Source organism: Triticum urartu, chromosome 3 (assembly GCF_003073215.2).
Source record: "Triticum urartu cultivar G1812 chromosome 3, Tu2.1, whole genome shotgun sequence".
Classification (NCBI taxonomy): Eukaryota; Viridiplantae; Streptophyta; class Magnoliopsida; order Poales; family Poaceae; genus Triticum; species Triticum urartu.
In genome coordinates, this window is record NC_053024.1 from 702,553,273 (window position 1) to 702,572,631 (window position 19,359).

General features: G+C 46.5%; 1 protein-coding gene across 4 annotated transcripts; it reads right to left on the bottom strand.

Annotated features, from left to right (window-relative positions):
* Positions 1-14,296: 14,296 nt before the first annotated feature.
* On the bottom strand, positions 14,297-17,976 carry LOC125549283 (B3 domain-containing protein Os03g0620400-like). Of its 4 annotated transcripts, none has more exons than XM_048712732.1 (9): positions 17,825-17,976; positions 17,412-17,691; positions 17,277-17,311; positions 16,867-16,929; positions 16,165-16,243; positions 15,890-16,092; positions 15,251-15,614; positions 14,962-15,167; positions 14,297-14,809 (listed from the first exon to the last, which is right to left on the bottom strand). In XM_048712732.1, the coding sequence occupies exons 1-9, from the start codon at positions 17,903-17,905 to the stop codon at positions 14,513-14,515; spliced, it is 1,608 nt and encodes a 535-aa protein (XP_048568689.1). In that variant the 5' UTR covers positions 17,906-17,976; the 3' UTR covers positions 14,297-14,512. The 4 variants fall into 4 exon arrangements, with proteins under 4 accessions (XP_048568689.1, XP_048568688.1, XP_048568690.1 ...); XM_048712731.1 differs by having other exon boundaries at positions 15,890-16,089; positions 16,867-16,932; XM_048712733.1 differs by having other exon boundaries at positions 14,297-14,794; positions 16,867-16,932.
* Positions 17,977-19,359: the final 1,383 nt, after the last annotated feature.

Here is a 19,359-nt window from a genome sequence, read left to right on the forward strand (position 1 = left end):
GATGCCTCCTGTGCGGCCATTTATATAGATATGTATATAATTTGAAAGTTTGCAGTCGTCGGCTTCCGCCCCCACGCATATAATGCGGGGGTGTTAGCAAAAAACGCGTATTCACACTTGATCCATTAAGGAGGTGGTAGCGCAGCGAACGAGGCAATCAGACTATATTGCTTTAACACTTTCACTTAGCTATAGGAGTTTGACTGTGGGGCTACTATATAGCCCCTGCTACTTCTGCGCTTGTTCGAATACGCGGCGCGTACGTACATGACCGGGAAACGGCCCTTCGTCAATGCGGAGGAATCCCGAAGATTCCGTTGAGTCATCGAGTGGCTGACCAGTCTCGCGCTTTATCATGACAGTCAGTTTTTGGCTTTCTCTACTGAGGTGCTCATCCGGATGAACCAGGGCACAATCACAGTAGTTCTCCCAGTGCTACCTTAGCCGATATAGCGGAACGTAAGGTACCAAAACGTGGGAGCCGGGCAAACCCAATATTTGACCAAAGACATGATTCGGAGCTGATGCATATAAGGCCAAACTCGCGACGCCGAACACTCCCTAAGGTATTCGGTCTTTATAACATATGCGGGGCTGAACGAGGCCCTTAATAATAAAGCCCGGATGTCCAGGTACGTGCAATATCCTGACGTGGCCACATGCCAATATGCCAGCATCCATCTCGGTTGTGTTGAGTATCCGGAGGATGTGAACAACAAGAGACAGTATAAAAGATTTACGCAAGGTCTTAATCTAAAAAGAAACCTTTGAGCGGGTCCCTGCTGCACGTCTGCGCCTGTGTCTTCATTGTGCCATGTCCTGGACAGGTGTAGCACGATTGTCATCTGTAAAAGAGAAGAACTTAGGTGAAAGTTGCCATGACATAAAATTGGTTATTATCAATAAACCATTAAAATTCAAGATAAGTCAAGTTGAGCCGGACTAGCCCTGATTACACGCGGGAAGCCCCTGGTACCGTCTAGGAGGGTTTGATCATCAAACCAATCTCATGTATATGTAGTGGTGCACCGGATTCGTCTAACCGTGTCCGTGGTCTTGACGACCTGTCATTTTTTCTGGTTGGTGAGGCCGTCTAGTGCTCGGCGGCTAAAGCCACCGCACATTCTTCTGCGCGTAGAGCACGCTTAGTATTTCCGCTAACTGTGATGGTGCCACGTGGACCGGACATCTTAAGCTTGAGAGAAGCGTAATGCGGGATTGCGTTAAAACGAGCGAAAGCCGCTCTTCCGAGTAGTGCCTGATAGCCACTTCGAAATGGAGCGATGTAGAAAGTTAACCTTTCACTTCGGAAGTTGTCGGAAGAACCGAATACAACCTCTAGTAATAGAGAGCCCGTGCAGCGGGCCTCTAGGCCTGGTATTACTCCCTTGAAGGTAGTAGTACGGTGGCTTATTTTTGTCGGGTATATCCCCATTTTGCGGACTGTGTCCTGATATATCAGATTTAGACCACTGCCGCCGTCCATGAGGACTCGTGTGAGATGGTATCCGTTTATTATTGGGTCTAACACCAAGGTAACCAATCCTTCGTGCCGGATGCTTGTCGCGTGATCCCCGCGATCGAAAGTGATCGGGCAGGCCAACCAGGGGTTGAACCTAGGGGTGACGGGCTCTATGGCGCGTGTGTCTCGGAGTGCATGTTTGCTTCTCCTCTTCGTCACATGGATCATGTTGACTGTTTTAACCTCTGGTGGGAATTTTTTCTATCCTCCAGTGCTTTGCTGGCGAGGCTCGTCCTTGTCTTCACTTGGTGTCCCCCCCCCTTGTGTTCATCGTTTAGCTTACCTGCCTGCTTGAAGACCCAACATTCTCTGTGGGTGTGATTTGCAGGTTTATCGGGGGTGCCATGAATCTGACATAGTTTGTCAAGAATCTTGTTTAGGCCAGACGGTCCGTCTTTGCTGCCTTTGAAAGGCTTTTTCCGCTGGCCTGGCCGAGAGTCCCTGAATCCGGCGTTTACCACCGTATTATCTAGGCTATCTTCTTTATTTTGACACTTGTTTTTATTGCGTCGTGGTTTTCCATTGCCATCCCTGACTTCGGATGTGCTTGGGTCGCTCGTGCTACTGCGGGCTAACCAGCTGTCTTCGCCCGCGCAAAAGCGGGTCATGAGACTTGTTAGAGCTGCCATTGTTCTCGGTTTTTCTTGCCCGAGGTGTCTGGCGAGCCATTTGTCTCGGACGCTGTGTTTGAAAGCTACTAAGGCTTCGGTGTCTGGACAGTCGACGATTTGGTTCTTCTTGGTGATAAACCTGTTCCAAAGCTTTCGGGCGGACTCTCCGGACTATTGAATTATATGACTTAAATCGTCTGCATCCGGAGGTCGGACGTAGGTCTCTTGAAAATTAGCCCGAAAAGCATCCTTGAGCTCCTCCCAACTTCCAATTGAGTTTTTGGGGAGGCTTTCAGCCAGTGCCGAGCTGGTCCTTTAAGCTTGAGGGGCAAGTATTTAATGGCATGGAGATCGTCTCCGCGAGCCATATGGATATGGAGGATAAAGTCCTCAATCTAGACCCCAGGGTCTGTGGTCCCGTCGTACGCCTCTATGTTCACTGGTTTGAATCCTTCTGGGAATTCATGGTCCAGCACCTCATCGGTGAAACATAGGGGGTGTGCGGCACCCCTGTACTTGGATGTACCAAGGCGTTCGGACGGTTGTGGTATTTGATTTTGATTTTGTGCCGGAGCACGCTTCCTAGATCCATAGATGGATCTGGTCATACCGGATTTTTGGCGCAAGTCCTCACGTACATCGTGTGTTGACTTATGTGCATATTTGTTATCCGCTCTATCACGGTCACAAGGTGGTGGATCCGGCCGGTTGGGCATTTCATTTTTTGGCTGTGTGGGCTCTAAGGCCTCGTCGTCGAATTCAGGTAACAGTTTGTGCTTTGGATAGCTCTTTGTGTGGTAACTTCCACCATACTTTGCTTCGTTGTCGAGCACTTTGGTCCACCTGCTGTTGAGTGTATTTTGTGCAGCCCTAAGCCTTTGCTTCTGCTTCTTCAGACTCCTCGCTGTGGCAATAAGCCTTCTGCGGAGGTTCTCTTGCTCCAAGTGCGTTTCCGGGAAGATGTGTGCATCTTCGTCCGGACTGTTTTCCTCCCCAGAGGGGGTTTGATGAGGTTTATACTCGGCATCGCCGTGTTCGGACGTCGGATCCGCACTATGTTCGCCGCTTGCAGCCTCATCGTGCTCTGCCGCCGGGGCAATGTGATCGTCGTTTTCTCTGGAGTCGACTAAAGTGTTATTTTCTCTTGCGCTGTTATTGCCGTTTTTGCTATGGCGGGACTTAGAGCGGCGCTGCTGACGTCGGTGCTTGGGTTGCTTCTTGGAGGGGCCATCCTCCGCTGTCTCTTCGCCATTGCCTTCTTTGGGTGTATCCACCATGTATATGTCATGTGATGAAGTGGCTGTCCGGCGCCCTGTGGGCGCTGGTTCCTGTTCGTCTCCTGCATCTTCGTCCATGCCGTCGATGTCTTCGGAGTCGAAGTTGAGCATGTCGGTTAAGTCATCGACAGTGGCTACTAAGTGGGTGGTGGGCGGGCAGCGAATTTCTTCGTCGTCCGTATCCCATTCTAGCCAGACATAGTTCGGCCAGGGTTCTCCTGACAAGGAGAGAGACTTTAATGAATTTAGCACATTGCCGAGAGGCGAGTGCTAAAACATATCCGCGGAGGTGAACTCCATGATCAGCGCCCAGTCGGATTCGATGGGCACGGATGCAGGCGGCTCGGAGTCCGTGGCCGGAGACGAATCCAGTGATTTGGCGACACGGCTCTCATAAGGGGTGAAGTCAGTATCCGGCTCCATCGCCACTGAGAGTGCGGCTTCCATGGCGGGGTCTATTCCTCCGTCCCTGGATGGCGCAATTTGCTCCGGATTGAAGGCCAGAGTAGTTGCAGATGCGATCTTCCGAACACTGTCCGACGGCGGAGTTACATCGTGCTCGTCGTGACTATGCGGCGCACCTGACACGGGCTCGAATCCGTCGAAAATCAAGTCTCCGCGGATGTCGGCAGTGTAGTTTAAGTTTCCGAATCTGACCTGATGGCCAGGGCGTAGCTCTCGATCTGCTTCAGATGGCCAAGCGAATTGGCCCGCAGTGCGAAGCCGCCGAATACAAAGATCCGTCCGGGAAGGAAAACCTCACCCTGGACCGCATCGTTACCGATGATCGAAGGAGCCATCAAGCCTTATGGTGACGACACAGTGGAACACTCAATAAAAGCACCAACGTCGGTGTCAAAACCGGCGGATCTCGGGTAGGGGGTCCCGAACTGTGCGTCTAAGGCTGATGATAACAGGAGGCAGGGGACACGATGTTTACCCAGGTTCGGGCCCTCTTGATGGAGGTAATACCCTACGTCCTGCTTGATTGTTCCTAATGATATGAGTATTACAAGAGTTGATCTACCATGAGATCGTAGAGGCTAAAACCTAGAAGCTAGCCTATGGTATGATTGTATATTGTCCTACGGACTAAACCCTCTGATTTATATAGACACCGGAGGGGGCTAGGGTTACACAGAGTCGGTTACAAGGGAGGAGATCTACATATCCGTATTGCCTAGCTTGCCTTCCACACCAAGGAGAGTCCCATCCGGACATGCGACGAAGTCTTCAATCTTGTATCTTCATAGTCCAACAGTCCGGCCAAAGGATATAGTCCGGCTGTCCGGAGACCCCCTAATCCAGGACTCCCTCAGGAGTGATGGCTCTGGTGTTGTCCGTCTCACCTCTTCTCGGTGGACCGCTCATCTTGGTGATGGTCTTCGTCGGCTCATGCGGCTCTTCTTCGTGCATCTTTAGGATGCTTGGTAGTCGTTATGGTGGTGTGTCGCTGCCTGTATGTGTTGTGTACGGTGATGAAGCATCTGTATCGATTTGCTCGGATGTTATGGTGATAGTTGCTTTACATATAAAGCGGGGGAGAGAGGATCTTTTTCGTCAAATAGGCACATCTACATGACGTCTGGGGGTGAGGCACCATGTTATGCTAGACAGCATGGCACCCCTGGCTCGGGCCTCGTGCAAATAAGTCATATTCTGAGAAATTTCAAAATCAAGTTCATTTTGTGTTAAAATTTGGAAGGATCAAATTTGACAATTTTCACTAACTTACGGCCGCATGCGGTACAGGGCCGGACCATCACAATTTAGGGCCTGTGCCAAACTCCCAAATGAGGCCTGCCTCCCTAAAAAAAACTATACTAAGAGCATCTATAGTCGGGGAGCACCTATTTGACTCATTCTGCAATATGCAAGAGGAGGTGCTACCTTCGGTTCTAGTAGGGGAAAGCCGCAACAGCAACATGCCAGAGGTGAGGACCCGGATGCGTTAATGGAGGAGGCTGGTGTTAACAGGAAGAGAGCATCGGAATTATCCAGTATCAAAGCAGACAAGACGACCATCCCTAAAGGGGTCACGGCCGCAGGTAACCAGTTGATGATTATGGCACCTCCGGTGGTTCCGCCAAGTCCGACGTATAAACAATACCCGAAGAGAGCCAGAGTTTCAACAAGTTCATAGAAGGTGTTGACAAAGAAGAATCCCAGTGAAAAGTCTAACGATGCGCCCGTGGCAGAGATCCTGAGTGGCCTCCGCCGGGCACAATGAGTATCATGTGCTGGAACTGTCGTGGGGTGGGTAGACTTGCGACAGTTCATGAGCTTTGCGAGCTAGCAAGGCAATTTACCCCGGCAGTACTTTGTATAGTAGAAACTCAACTAGATAGAGTACGTGTCGAGAGTTTGAGATCTACACTTTGTTATGATAATAGTTTTGCAGTAAGTAGTTTGGGTAGAAGTGGAGGACTTGGCATATTTTGGAATAATGAAATAAAGTTGAAAATTCAGGGCTACTCCAAGTATCATATTGATGCGTTTGTTGATGAGATGGGGTCGAGTCCGTGGAGGCTAACATGTGTGTACGGAGAAGCACAAGTGGTAGACAGGCAAAACACTTGGGATACTATCCGCGGGTTAGCTGGTACTTCAAATCTCCCTGGCTTCTCATAGGGGACTTCAACGAAGTTTTACACAGGAGTGAACATAGTGGAGTAGGTCAGAGGAGCCAGAGTCAGATAACAGCTTTCCGGTCTGTGGTGGATGACTGTGCTCTGCTTGATCTGGGGCATACAGGAGCTCCTTGGACCTTTGAACGTCGAGTTGCAGGTGGTTCTTATACACGGGTAAGGCTGGACCGAGCACTTGCTTGCAGTGCATGGACAGCAATCTTTCCATTGGCGCGATTGGACCACTTGACGGCTGCATCTTCGGATCATGTGCCAGTACTTTTAAATCTGCAGGGAGGGGTGGAAGAGAGACAGCAGCACCAGCACGCCTTCCGATACGAGACCATGTGGGAATCTCACGACAAGCTACATGCAAAAATCAGTGATGAATGGGGCAGGTTACCTGCATGTGGATCAGTTGCGGATATTAAAGAAAAACTAACTGCTCTGGCGGGGTCATTATCCGCTTGGGATAAGACCACGTTTGGGAGTGTGCGCAGACAGATCAGAACACTGAAACGTGAGTTGGGGATTCTTCAGAACGTTCCAGGGAGAGTTGGCCCATCTCACAGAGAGTTAAAAGTCAAGGAATCTTTGATTGAATTATATCACAGAGAAGAATTGATGTGGAGACAACGATCTAGAGTTGAATGGCTTCGAGCGGGGGACAAGAATACTTTCTTCTTTCACCTACGTGCAAGTATGCGCAGACGGAAAATTTTGATCAAGCTCTTGGTACAGGAGAATGGCAACACCACGGAGGATATCCAAACAATGAAAGAGATGGTCAATGCTTTTTATAATAACCTCTACACGTCAGAAGGGGTTCATTACATGGATGAAGTACTAAATGCAGTACCAGTCAAGGTAACCGCCCAGATGAATGAACAGTTAAATGCCCCTTATACGTCTGAAGAGCTGAAGGTAGATTTATTCCAGATGGCGTCAACAAAAGCGCCAGGACCGGATGAATTCCCAGCTCATTTTTTCCAACATCATTGGGAGGTTTGTGGCGAGGAGGTAACAAGAGTGGTTCTCCGAATTGTTTCAGGAACGAAGAGTGCGGAGGAGATTAACAACACCGTGTTGGTCTTGATTCCGAAGGTAAAATCTCCAACGCTGCTCACACAATTTTGTCCGATCAGTTTATGCAATGTCTTGTATAAAATTGCATCTCAGGTGATAGCTAACCGACTGAAGCTTATTTTGCCGGAAATTATCTCTAAGGAGCAATCGGTATTCGTTCCCAGTAGATTGATTACCGACAATATCATTGATGCTTATGAATGTCTCCACTTTATGAAGAGAAACAAAGCTCAAATCCACAGGTCGTGTGCATTGAAGCTAGACATGATGAAAGCTTATGATCGTGTCGAATGGGACTATCTCAGAGCTATCATGCTTAAGTTGGGTTTTTCTCAGAATTGGGTCACCATTGTCATGGGGATGGTTTCCTCCGTCTCCTTTTCGGTTATGTTTAATGGACAAAAGCTTGAAGAGTTCAAGCCCACACGTGGCATCCATCAAGGGGATCCTATTTCGCCTTATTTGTTTTTGTTGGCAGCAGAGGGCCTTTCGTGCCTTTTAAAAACTCGTGTTCAGTCATCTAATCTGGGAGGGATTAAAGTGGCTACAACAGCACCGCCAGTAAACCATTTATTATTTGCAGATGACAGCCTGCTGTTCTTTAAAGCAAATGCGGAAGCGGCGGAAGAAGTATCTCTCTTATTGGAATCCTATGCTAGGGCATCGGGTCAAAGAGTAAATAAAGAGAAATCATCACTTCTCTTCAGTAAAGGGTGTCCAGAGACAGTAAGAGCCCAGGTGAAAGGTATCTTACATGTTCCCAATGAGCAACTTAGTGATAAATACCTGGGTTTGCCTACTGATGTAGGCTCTTCCAATAATGGAACTTTCAAATATCTTATTGAACGTTTGTGGAACAAAATAAGAGGATGGATGGAGAAAACACTCTCAGCTGCAGGCAAGAATGTCCTCATCAAATCTGTGGCACAAGCCATCTCAGTCTTCTCTATGTCTTGTTTTAAGCTGCCCCGAGGGTTATGTGAGAAGTTAACTTTGGCTGTAAGGGATTTTTGGTGGGGAAGCAAACAAGGGAAAAGGAAACCCTATTGGGTGTCGTGGGACAAGATGACGATGCCTAGGTACATGGGTGGTATTGGTTTTAAAAATTTTGAATTATTTAATTTGGCCCTTTTTGCAAGGCAATCGTGGAGGATTTTAGTCTCTCCAAACAGTCTCAGTGCTCGTATTTTAACGGCTGTGTACTTCCCGTCCTGCTCTATACTTCAAGCAACCATCGGAAATCATCCATCTCAAATTTGGAGGTCAATTCTTGAAAGAAGGGACATCATGAAACAGGGCCTTATCAAGTGTATAGGTGATGGTTCTTCAACTGAGATTTGGAGTACTAACTGGATTCCCAGACCAGAGCTCATGAGACCAATCGTAGGAGTAAATTGCACAAAACCACCACTTTGAAGATAAAGTTTGCGAAAATCACTACAATACATTTTTTTGCAAAAAACACCATGTCTTCAGTAATCTTTTTACAAAAAACACTGATCGGCCGATATGGCTCGTTTAAGTGCGTTTATGACAAACAGAATCCGTTTTCTGCCTACGTGGCATAACTGTTTAGGTTTAATGCGAAAAAACCCCTAAACTTTTTTCCCCGTTTCCCAGGCCCATCCCGACCACGGTCACACACGTCCCACGGCCGCCCCCATCCCGATCCTGGCAGAGGCCCCCGTCACCGTTCCGGCACCGGTGCGCCCCAAGGTCTGCATCCCCTTGGGCACCGGCGTGCTCGAGCTCGGCGATGGAGCCGATGCTCCACCCTCCCCCCCTGCGCTGCCTCGCTCCGGCCAGCCGCCCTCTGCGGTTCCCCGTGGCTGCCGTAGCCCATGTCGCCGGCGCTGCTTGCCGCTGCTCTCCGTTGTAGCCCTGCCGCTGCTACTTTTCCCTACCACTGCACCACAGTCATGCGCCTCCGTCTTCCTGAAGTGGCCTCATGCCTGCTCTCGCTCCTCCGCTCGCGCGCGCCGCCCATCGAGGTCCCCATCCGTCTGTGCCGCTCCGGCGCTCGGCCACCGGGTCGCCCCGCGCCAGCTTCGCCCGCGCCCCGGCGAATCCCCTACGGCTCTTGTCCGCGGCACTGCGGCGGATCCCCCGCGCCTTCCTCCCGCCTCGCACGCGCAGCGCCTCGCCACAACCGACGTGTCTGCGCATCTGCATCGCGGCGGGTCTCCTCCCCACCGGCGTCGCCTCCCCAGACCAGCTCGCGCCCGCATCCCGGCCCGCGAGCGTCGCCTCTGCTCCGCGCCGGCTCCGCGTCCCGCGCCGGCCGGCTTGCCGCTGCCGCCTCCTGCACGCCGGCTCCACCCGGGCCGAGCCCCTTGTCCGCGCCCTTCGCAGGCGTCCGCCTGCCCGCGTGGCTGGTTCCCCGGCCAGCCCGGCTCCGCCTCCGCGCGCCGCGCCCGCCGGGTGCGCCCGTGGCCGCCTGCTCCACCGCCGGCTGCCGGCTCCGTCCCGCGTCGCCCCGGCTCTGTCCGCGCAGCCGTCTTCGCCAGCGCCCGGCCGCCAGGTCGCCGCGCCCCTCTGCTTCACCCTGGCCGCATCCCGGCCCCGGGTGGTCGAAGCGGGGGCTAATTGATTTTTCGTTTTTGATTTAGGGGTGTCTATGTAAAATTCTAGGGTCTAGTTTGTAATTTTAGATTAAAATCTACCTGCCACAAAAAGTCATGCCACGTAGGCAAAAACGGGCCCCACCTGTCATAAACTCACTTAACTGAGGCCGATCCGCGGATCAGTGTCTTTTGCAAAAAGATTACCGAAGACATGGTGTTTTCTGCAAAAAAAAAAATGTATTGTAGTGGTTTTCACAAAACCTTGCCTTCAAAGTGGTGGTTTTGTGCAATTTACTCCCAATCGTAGCCAGAGTGGCAAACCCACCACTTCTAGTCTCAGAGTTAATTGACACAACTAATGCAAGGTGGAACATGGAGTTAGTACAGCAAGTTTTCCTGCCATGGGATGCCGAGGCGATCTTACAGATTCCTATATGTTTGAGAAATGTACAGGCTTACTGGGCTTGGATGTTCGAGAGATCTGGCACCTTCAGCGTGAGGTCTGCTTATCGCATGATTGTTGAAACTAAGAGAAGGCGCGAGGATTGGCTAGAGGAACGCCCGGGTACCTCGAACAGAAAAGAAGAGGAAACCGGCTGGGTAAATTTATGGAAGACTACTGTTCCTGCTGAAGTTCGGGTATTCCTGTGGAGACTAGCGCATCAATCTATACCAACAGAGGATGTGAGAATGCACCGGAATATGGCAACAAGCTGCACGTGCTCTGTATGTGGTATGCCGGACTCATGTAGGCATAGTTTGCTGGAGTGCTCAGTAGCTCGATGTGTATGGTCGTTGGTCGATCACGAGTTAACTGATGAACTGTTGGCCAACACTGAACAAAATGCTAAGAGATGGTTGTTCTCTATGATCGAGCAGCTCCCCCATGAAAAATTCATTAAGCTAACTGACACCCTTTGGGCTATATGGTGGGCACGGCGAAAGCTAATCCACGAGGGGATGAATCAGGCCCTCTGTCGACCTATATGTTTATTTCCCATTTCATAGCCGAGTTGGGGGAAGATCAGCGCCCTGCTCCTAACCAGTCGAGAACCAGGTCAAATGGAACTCAGAGAAGATGGATACCTACTGCAGAAGGCTATGGTAAGATCAATGTCGACGCTGCCGTCTCACAGGGTATCGGCGCTGTGGCAGGTGTATGCAGAAATAATAGAGGAGGATACTTGGGGTCCTCAGTGTTCGTCATTCGCGGACTGACGGACCCTCCAACTCTAGAAGCTATCGCATGTAGAGAGGGTCTTTCCCTTGCGGAAGATCTGGGACTGCAGAACCTGATGATTGCATCAGATTGCGAAACAGTGGTGAAGCATATTAAGGAGAGAACAGGAGGGAACTACGGTGGAGTTGTGAAGGAGATTACATCCTGCCAAACTATTTTCAATTCATGTATTTTTAAGTTCGAATCTAGGAGCTCTAATGTTGAGCCACACAAATTAGCTAGGTATGCTATTACACTAGATCAAGGCCGCCACTTATGGCTAGGGCTTCCACATAATACTAATGTAATACCGGTTGATATACGAACTCATGAATAAAGCCTAGCTGATTTTGCTCAAAAATTTTTTTTGACGCATTCTGCATCAAAAAGTCATCCCGTTAGGATTGAAGTCGTGCAAGCAAAAATTCGTACAAACAAAACTGTGCCCGAGCTGGAATTTGAACTAGACGTCCCGTGTGTGTACGCATCTAGCTAGCCACCACACCGATCAAGCCTTCATGGCAAATATTTGGCTCGAAGTCAAATGAACTAAAAATACCGGCATAAATTGAGCATTACTTAAAAACTGCAAACACTTTTTTGAAATTACAGAACAAAATTTTGAATTTTAGATCAATTTGAAAATCCTGAAGATTTTTTCTGTACGTGAACAAAAAATTAAATGGAAACCTTTTTGTAAAGCGCGAACAAATTTTCAAATTTCAGAACAATTTTGGAAAACGCAAACATTTTTAAATTGGTGAACATATTTTGAAAACAGGTACAACTTTTGAAATGCAGAACAAAATTTTGAACATGAGAACAATTTTAAAATCCTGAAGATTTTTTGTGTACGTGAACAAAAAATTGAAAATGGAAACTTTTTTGTAAAACGCGAGCAAATTTTCAAATTCCAGAACATTTTTGAAAACACAAACATTTTTAAAATGGTGACCATATTTTGAAAACAGGTAAAACTTTTGAAATGAAGAACAAAATTTTGAACCCGAGAACAATTTTAAAATCCTGAACCTTTTTTTGTATATGTGAACAAAATATTGAAAATGGAAACATTTTTTGATAACTTCAATTTTTTTGTATAACACACAAAAAAACATTTCTTGGCCAACATATCGACCTCCTCTTGGACTTCATCTTCATAGGCATCCTTTTTGGCCTTCTTCTCATTGTTCCATTCTTTCCACTTCTCATTGTTTTGGACAATACCCAAAAACGGGTCATGCAAAACAATCCTCCCTTTGGTTCCCTCTATTTGTACAGTTCTTGTGTGTAGTCAAGTGCAAAGCAAAAAACCGAACATGAAAAATTAGGTGCAATGATTGCATAAATAAAATTTTGGGCCACAAAGTTCATACTAAAATTAGATACTCACTAGCATGTCCTCTGTCATTCCACTACGCTTTGTGTGATCAACTTGGGCAACACAACCTGCTCACCGGTTGCAACACTCTTGAATTGCACTCCACCGATGATTCAGTGAACTGATTGTGCGTTCAGATGATACTGCCACATTACGGTGATAGTGCTTGGCAATACGTTTTCAATAAGGCTTCGTGTTTTGATTGATCCCTGTAATAGGATTGATGCACACACTTTCCAATGCCATGGCCATGCCTTTTCTTCCTCTGACAAATCGTTGCTTGACCTTGAACCTTATTTGTTGTAGGGGCAAACCTCAACGCTACAACATCAACTTCATTGTATGTATTATTCGTCACCGGAATATTGTCTATGCCAAAGCATACATTCATCAAGTTCATAATCGAGTGTTGACTAAATATGAAAAAATGATTCATTCACCAAGTTCACAAACGTTGCATCATCATTCATAATTCTAAACATTGCATACGATCGAAGTGTGATAAAAAAATTAAACCTTTCCGGCATAGGATTGAAATCATCGCCATCGTTGTACTCGCCGATCTCAAAGAACATGCCGATCATGGCCAATGAAGAGGCTTATGTGAGAATGTAGTTACAGATGTAAAAAAAGTCAATATCTCGTTTTATTGTTCTTAAATCGTGAATTGGATGATGTGCGTTTCATCAAGTATGAACATATTGAATCAAGACACACATGGCACTACGGTAAGACGTGAAAACACCCGATCCCATTCCATGGTGCTCATTGCCGGAGGCGGCTAGTGCCCATGGCTGGAGTTGAGGCGGCGACAATCTTCTTCAGATTCTTCACCCCCGGCTTCTTTTGCCGGTGGAGCGGGCCGTGGCCGCACGACGCTTTCTGCCTCTGCGGCAGCGGGAGCCTGGCGCGACAACGACATGAGTCGTGGTGGCAGAAGGAGCAACAGCGGGGACGCGTACTGTGGCGGAATGTAGCTGCGGCGGCTGCGGAACATGGGCCCATGGTACGGCGATCATCAGCACCGGCGGCGGGTGGCTATGTGGCCATCAGCGGCGCGGGGCGAGCTCTGATGATGACGGTATGGTGTCGAAGGGGCGACAACAATGAGGTGAAGTGGCGGGTTTTTTACGGCATGGAGTTGAAGGGGCGATGACAAAAAAATGGAAATAGGGAAGCTGCTGGAGCGTGTTTTTCTTCTGGGTTAATTTGATAAATGCCACTCCAAATTTGGCAATTCCAAGAAATGCCACTGCAATTTCCAGACTCAAATTTTGGAAATTGCAGTGGCATTTTTATGAATCGCCATAATTAGAATGGCATTTATCTAATTAACCCTCTTCTTTTTGTGCCAACTTTGGAATAAGGGAGCTACTATAGATGCTCTAAACAGGGCTCTGCTGGCTCTCATTTTGGTTTTTGTCCCCAAGCCAGTTTTGAGGCCCTGCTGGATATGCCCTGATTGAGGGAACAGTGGATTACCTGCATTATAGCTAAAATGTTTTTTGTGCCTGCATCATCATAGCTCAATTGGTTGAGTATTGAGACCAAATACGGTTCATACGTTTAAGGGTACCTCTTTTTTTCTTTCTGAACCGTACATGTAGTCATGTACTCTAATGTGCCTCAAATTCTTTCGCTGCACTTCAATATACACGCAGCAGCAGTATCTCGTATTATAAAACATATCCTCTCACCGCTGAGGAGAATCCACATGCAAAAACAGTGCCTTCAAACATCAGCAGTCAGCAACACATCACAGGTTGTTCAAACTGTCAAACTGATCCATAGGTTGTCCAAACCACTCTCAATTAACATAGTTCTCACGGAACTAAGAAACCACCAAGATTCTTACTCAATGACTGCCTCCTTTGGAGATAAACCACATATCTTTCGCTCCGAGAGATCAAGATCATCTTAGCATAGCAGCAGCATGCAAGGCTGACATTTCTCACAGCAAATCGCATAGAAAAAGTTCAGTCAAAGCAACCTAAGCAACACATAATAAGTTGTTCAAACTCGTACAATTAAAATTACTCCCTGATTAACAAAAAGTTCTGGCAGAAGAAAACACTAAGAAAACGTCTAATGATATAGATAAGCAGATAAGTTTCTTGTTGTACGTGGGAGCCCCTCGTTTGGATATAAGCCACAAGTTTTCCACTCCCCAGAGTTCAAGATCACTGTAGCAGATGCATGCAAGACATGCTTCACTCTTAACATTTCTAGCGGCGGACGATGTAGACCATCATCGTCAGCTGCTCCTCGTTATCCATCAGCTTGAAGAGACAGAGGTCCCCCTCCCGCAGGTGGTTGTCATGGGCAAAAGACTCCCATCCTTTGTAAATGCCCATCCGGTTGGTCGTGTCTAGCGTGCGATGCCTATAATTCAGCTTGGTAGTCCATGATCTGCTCTTCCCCTCCCGCTGAAGCACCAAACTGATTGAACTATTATTTCCATCATGATGGCCAGCAGCAAACTTCTGAAGCAGATATCTGGCTGCGTACTGCCAGACAAAGTTCTGTTTATATACATAACACAGGTCAAATGTTTATATACAAAACACAGGTGCTGAGATACTTGGGAAATTTGTTGCTATTTATTTTATCGAGGGATACAGATGCAATTGAGGAATTAACAGAAAGCAACAGAAAATGTTTTCCCTGAACTTACTAGCATGGGAAACTGACGCATGCTCTTGCTCACGATAGAAACATAAAAGGGCGGTTTGAACTTAATCTCCTCAACTTTCCCCAGACATTTCAAATACTGTGCTGGTGTTAGACAAGCTCTGTCAGCCAGGATGAAGAGACTCTCGGAAGCTCCCTGGGAATCCTCAGAGACTTTACATTGTTCATGTTCTGAAGAGTACACTTCACCTGGACAAGTTTTCACATAGATCAGATAGATATAATGGGAACTGAAGTGCACATGCATCCTAGGAGTGCCAACATTTTATTACCATCGGTAGGTGGTTCCTCCTTCACACCGCCCATCGTGGCACTTGTACTTCCATGATTCGAGACAATGTCAGTTCTTCCACCAGGGTAATGCGCAATGCTCGCTTTGTGAAGGAGATGGACTGTCACTCTGAATCTTCTGTGCTTAACATTTGTCATTGGTTGAAAGAGGCAGATATCACCAGTACTCACATGATTGTCACAGGAAAAGTTGCGCAAATTGAGGTTGCGCCGACCTGCATCAGGCATGCCAGATGGCGTGATGTGGAATGTGCATTTCCAATGCTTTTTCTTCCCAGGCAGCTGGAGTATGACAGTTGTGTCTTCACATGGAAAGTGCTCGCGTGCATAATCCTTTTGTATTACCTAATTGAAAAAAGGAACAGAATGTGATTTTGATACTATTAACCTTGTTATATAGTATGACAACTGTAGTATAGAATTTAAAAGCTAAGACCATCAAAATGGCAACGATAATGTTGATTTAGAAAAGCATGTGCATTTCGTTGCAAGCATACCATTCAGAGTTTTGAGTTAGAACCGAAAGGATGACCGACTTAAATAGTATTATAACAAGATAATGTGTGCTGGTAAAGAGAGTGAGCAATTTTCATACAAAATGCATGGTAAAACTTACATACCAGAGTGCCATGCCGTTTTGCATTCGTCTTCTTCATCTGTACAACTAGCACTGTGATTTTAGGTTGAATTTTCTCTATAAGTGCGTCTATTTTCACCTTCTGTGCTTTTGTAGGATAGCACTGCGCTGATATGACATAGTTATTCGAAACCGTCTGTAGATTAGCTGGCTCCACAGAATTGTCTACAGATGGACTGTCTTCTGCTGTACAAATATTTCAACAGTAAGAAAGCATGTGCTGGAGGGTAACTGCATAATCTGATTACACAACTTAACCTGACAATTCCTCAGAAGAATAACATCTTCCCTTCTGGCTTCCATCTGAATCGCATGGATTACTCATCTTGTATATGACCTGTAAAAAGAATCATATATTATATCAGGTGGCACTATTCAAAGGTGTTTTCATAACTAATTTGATACCCTGATCATTGAAGATCAGTATGATGCCCTCTTCCAAGTTCAAAAGCAGAGATCATGCTGTTTGTGGTCTGTATGATACCTAAGATCATTTGGTGGGATTTTGATCATATGCCATACTTTAGTTTGTAAGTCTTAACCCTTTTTTTCCAATAGACTTGGTCAAACTTAAGAAACTTTGACTTACAACAAACGTAGAACTTCAATTAATTTGGAAAGGAGAGAGTAATTCAAAATTATGCAATGTACTCTAAGCATGTATGTTGGATGTCTGCAAGTGACAGTTATGCAACTGGCAATAATGTGCTCCCTCGATATATCCAAAGTTGATGTTTCAGGCATCTACATAAGCACTGATATATGATTCCTAATACATTCATTAGGTGTTTGTAAAAGAAAATTACTATATAGTTCAGGCATTTAATATCTACGCTATGCATGTGAGCTTGATTTTGACTGCAGATATACACTTAAACACTCCATCCTTTATTTGGGCAGCAGTATGAATCGGACAGTGCACAACTTGCTAGAGGCGAAGACTTTAGAGAACTGGGTTACCTGCTCCCCATCGTCTTCCTCTGCCCCTGTCTGCGGTGGCACTTCCCTTTCCCCCTCTGCTCCCTGCTATGCCAGAGGTCGAACCATGTACATGATGAGAAAACATGCAAATTGTCGATAGTATTATAGTAATACATATTTTCATGAAGGAAACTAGGCAAAGGATGCGGAAATCATTTAAGTAATTGAAAATAGCATCTAATCAAGAATGCAGCCAAAAGGAGGCAAGAAGATCCATGTCATACTAAAGTGAGGTACATGGTCGAAGGGGGGAAAACTTTGTCCATAGAAAGGGGAAACTGTCATGAATATGGCATAGAAAGAGGGCAAATCAACACTACAGACTTGAAGAAGAGAAGACGCATGACTAAATTTCAGGCAAAGAGTGGAACATTGCATAAAAAGCTTACCACGGTGCTGCCACTGTCACTGGTGCTCGCACTGCCTGGTAAAATGCAAAAAAGTATTCTTTAACTTATTCGTAGAAGCTACAACCACCGTATTGAGAGCAAGGCAAAGAAGAGCAAGAATTAAAAGACGCATACTGGCATCGTTGTCGTGCTGGTAGTGCCTGCGGCACATGCTCTGGTCGAACACCTTCACGGTTAGCACGAAATGGCTGTCGTAGCTTATGACGAGGAAGTGCCCGAGCCGCAGGCCGTGAGCACGGGCGAACTGCTCCCATCCATGCCCCAGGTACATGTGGCCCTCCGCGTCCAACACTACTTCCATGTCCCACAAGTGACGCCTGCGCCCGTCCTCCCTCAGCTTCACTTCCTGAAGCTCACAGCCGTCGAGCACCTTGGCAAACTTGTCTGGCAGCCTCTGCGACGAGGATTAAGCAGCGGTCAAATCAAAAGTGTAGTGTTGAGCCAACCAAACAGACCACTGACCAAAGATCAAAGCATAGAAACAGAACTAAAATGAAACAGAAAGTGAGAGACTGTGTGAACTGTACCAGTTTCTTCAAGAAATTCGGGAGTAGGATCAGGAAGAACTCGAAACCCAACAAGTCTTGAAAGGTTGTCTCCTCTTCCATCGTAGCAAAACCGCCGTGTAGCAGGAATGCGGAATGTCCTTCCAAAGCTTCTCTTACGAAGGGAGCTCCATCAAACTGAAAGGCAAACAGACAGATCGAGGCTAGTCATTTATGGAGCAACCCTTATGGTCTTACCTGTGCGTTGATGTTTTCCAATAGAACATTATTTTCTCCATGAGAGCATATTCATATTCCAAATCCGTGTGGAAGTTTGTGTTATTCTTTGGGCAATTTGAAATTGTCGGAATGAGTGTGTCTTTAACCGGTCATCTATTCCTAAATCTTTTATAGGTTATCTTCAGAGCTATGACGTCCATCCATAGGTGGCCATCACTGCAACATGTGGAAACACATGGTCTTATGACCTTTGAGTGCACCCCGCGAAAAACAGATGCACGGGGTTTGTTCAATCAGTTTGGCTCGAGAGCAAGTAAGAGAGTATGTGGATAAATCATGTAATCTCGTTATAGACCGGATGTGGTCTTATTTGATTTTAATTCTTTTTTTTCTTGGTGACTTGGGCTTGTTTCATGTTAAATTAATTGGCATTGTACATCGCTTGATGCATAGGCTGGGGTCTTCCCCTTTCCGAAAAAGAAAAAAAAAGGTCAGCTGACATTTATTCAAAGTTGTTTGCATAACTTATGATACCCTAAAATCACTCAATATCACTATGATGTCCTAAGATCTTTTGGGGGAATTTGGTCAAATGCCCAAATACTACTTGGTACATTGATTGTACAGCTGACTTTGTTTTGACATTGATATTGAGCCCTCCTTTGGTTTGCGTTCTTGATTTATTTGTCCATACGATCGACCAACGTTTTGCCGGGTTCCACTATCATCAAATATAAAAATCATCCAGTGCAAAAGCAGTACAAGCATAAGAAAAGACTAAGTGCCGCCTAATTCTAGCACATCGAATGCAAGCGGGAGGTTCTGAAAGCGACAGAGGTAGTTACAGAATTAGCACCCAGGACTGCACTACCCCGTCAGCATCAAAGTTTAATTACATTCCATTTTCAGTTATTTATATCATTTATAAATTTGTGTGCCTAACTTTCCCATTCAGCAGACAGCTCCACTGGTGTACATTTGCAACTTTTGCAAACCCTCTGGTGTACATGGTTCGACCAGCTCTAGTGGATCAGATTCGCCTCTGTTCCTCTCAGTGCAGCAGAGAAACCCCTTTTAGTCATAAAAAAGTGGAGTTGCTTTTGAAGTAGAATTTCTGTGTAATGACTCGTGAATTTGTGATCAAATATGAAAAAGGAAGAAAAACATCGAGTGTCAATAAATGCACAAATCACGCTGTTCATAAGATTCTGATGAATACGGTAAAATCCGCAGCCATAATCCACATCTAAACAAACAGTCATGGTCTAAATTCCAAACTTCCGACTGATTACTTGAGCTTGAGATGCAGAATATGAGTAGAACATGTATGAGAAATC

What these genes read in the sequence shown, in the direction of transcription:
- LOC125549283 (XM_048712730.1), bottom strand. Translation starts at nt 17,905, where the DNA reads ATGGAAGAGGAGACAACCTTTCAAGACTTGTTGGGTTTCGAGTTCTTC. An exon ending in CGAATTTCTTGAAGAAACTG is followed by an intron (nt 17,692 to 17,824) that starts GTACAGTTCACA and finishes TCCTCGTCGCAG; the next exon opens with AGGCTGCCAGACAAGTTTGC. An exon ending in GTGACAGTGGCAGCACCGTG is followed by an intron (nt 16,933 to 17,276) that starts GTAAGCTTTTTA and finishes CCTCTGGCATAG; the next exon opens with CAGGGAGCAGAGGGGGAAAG.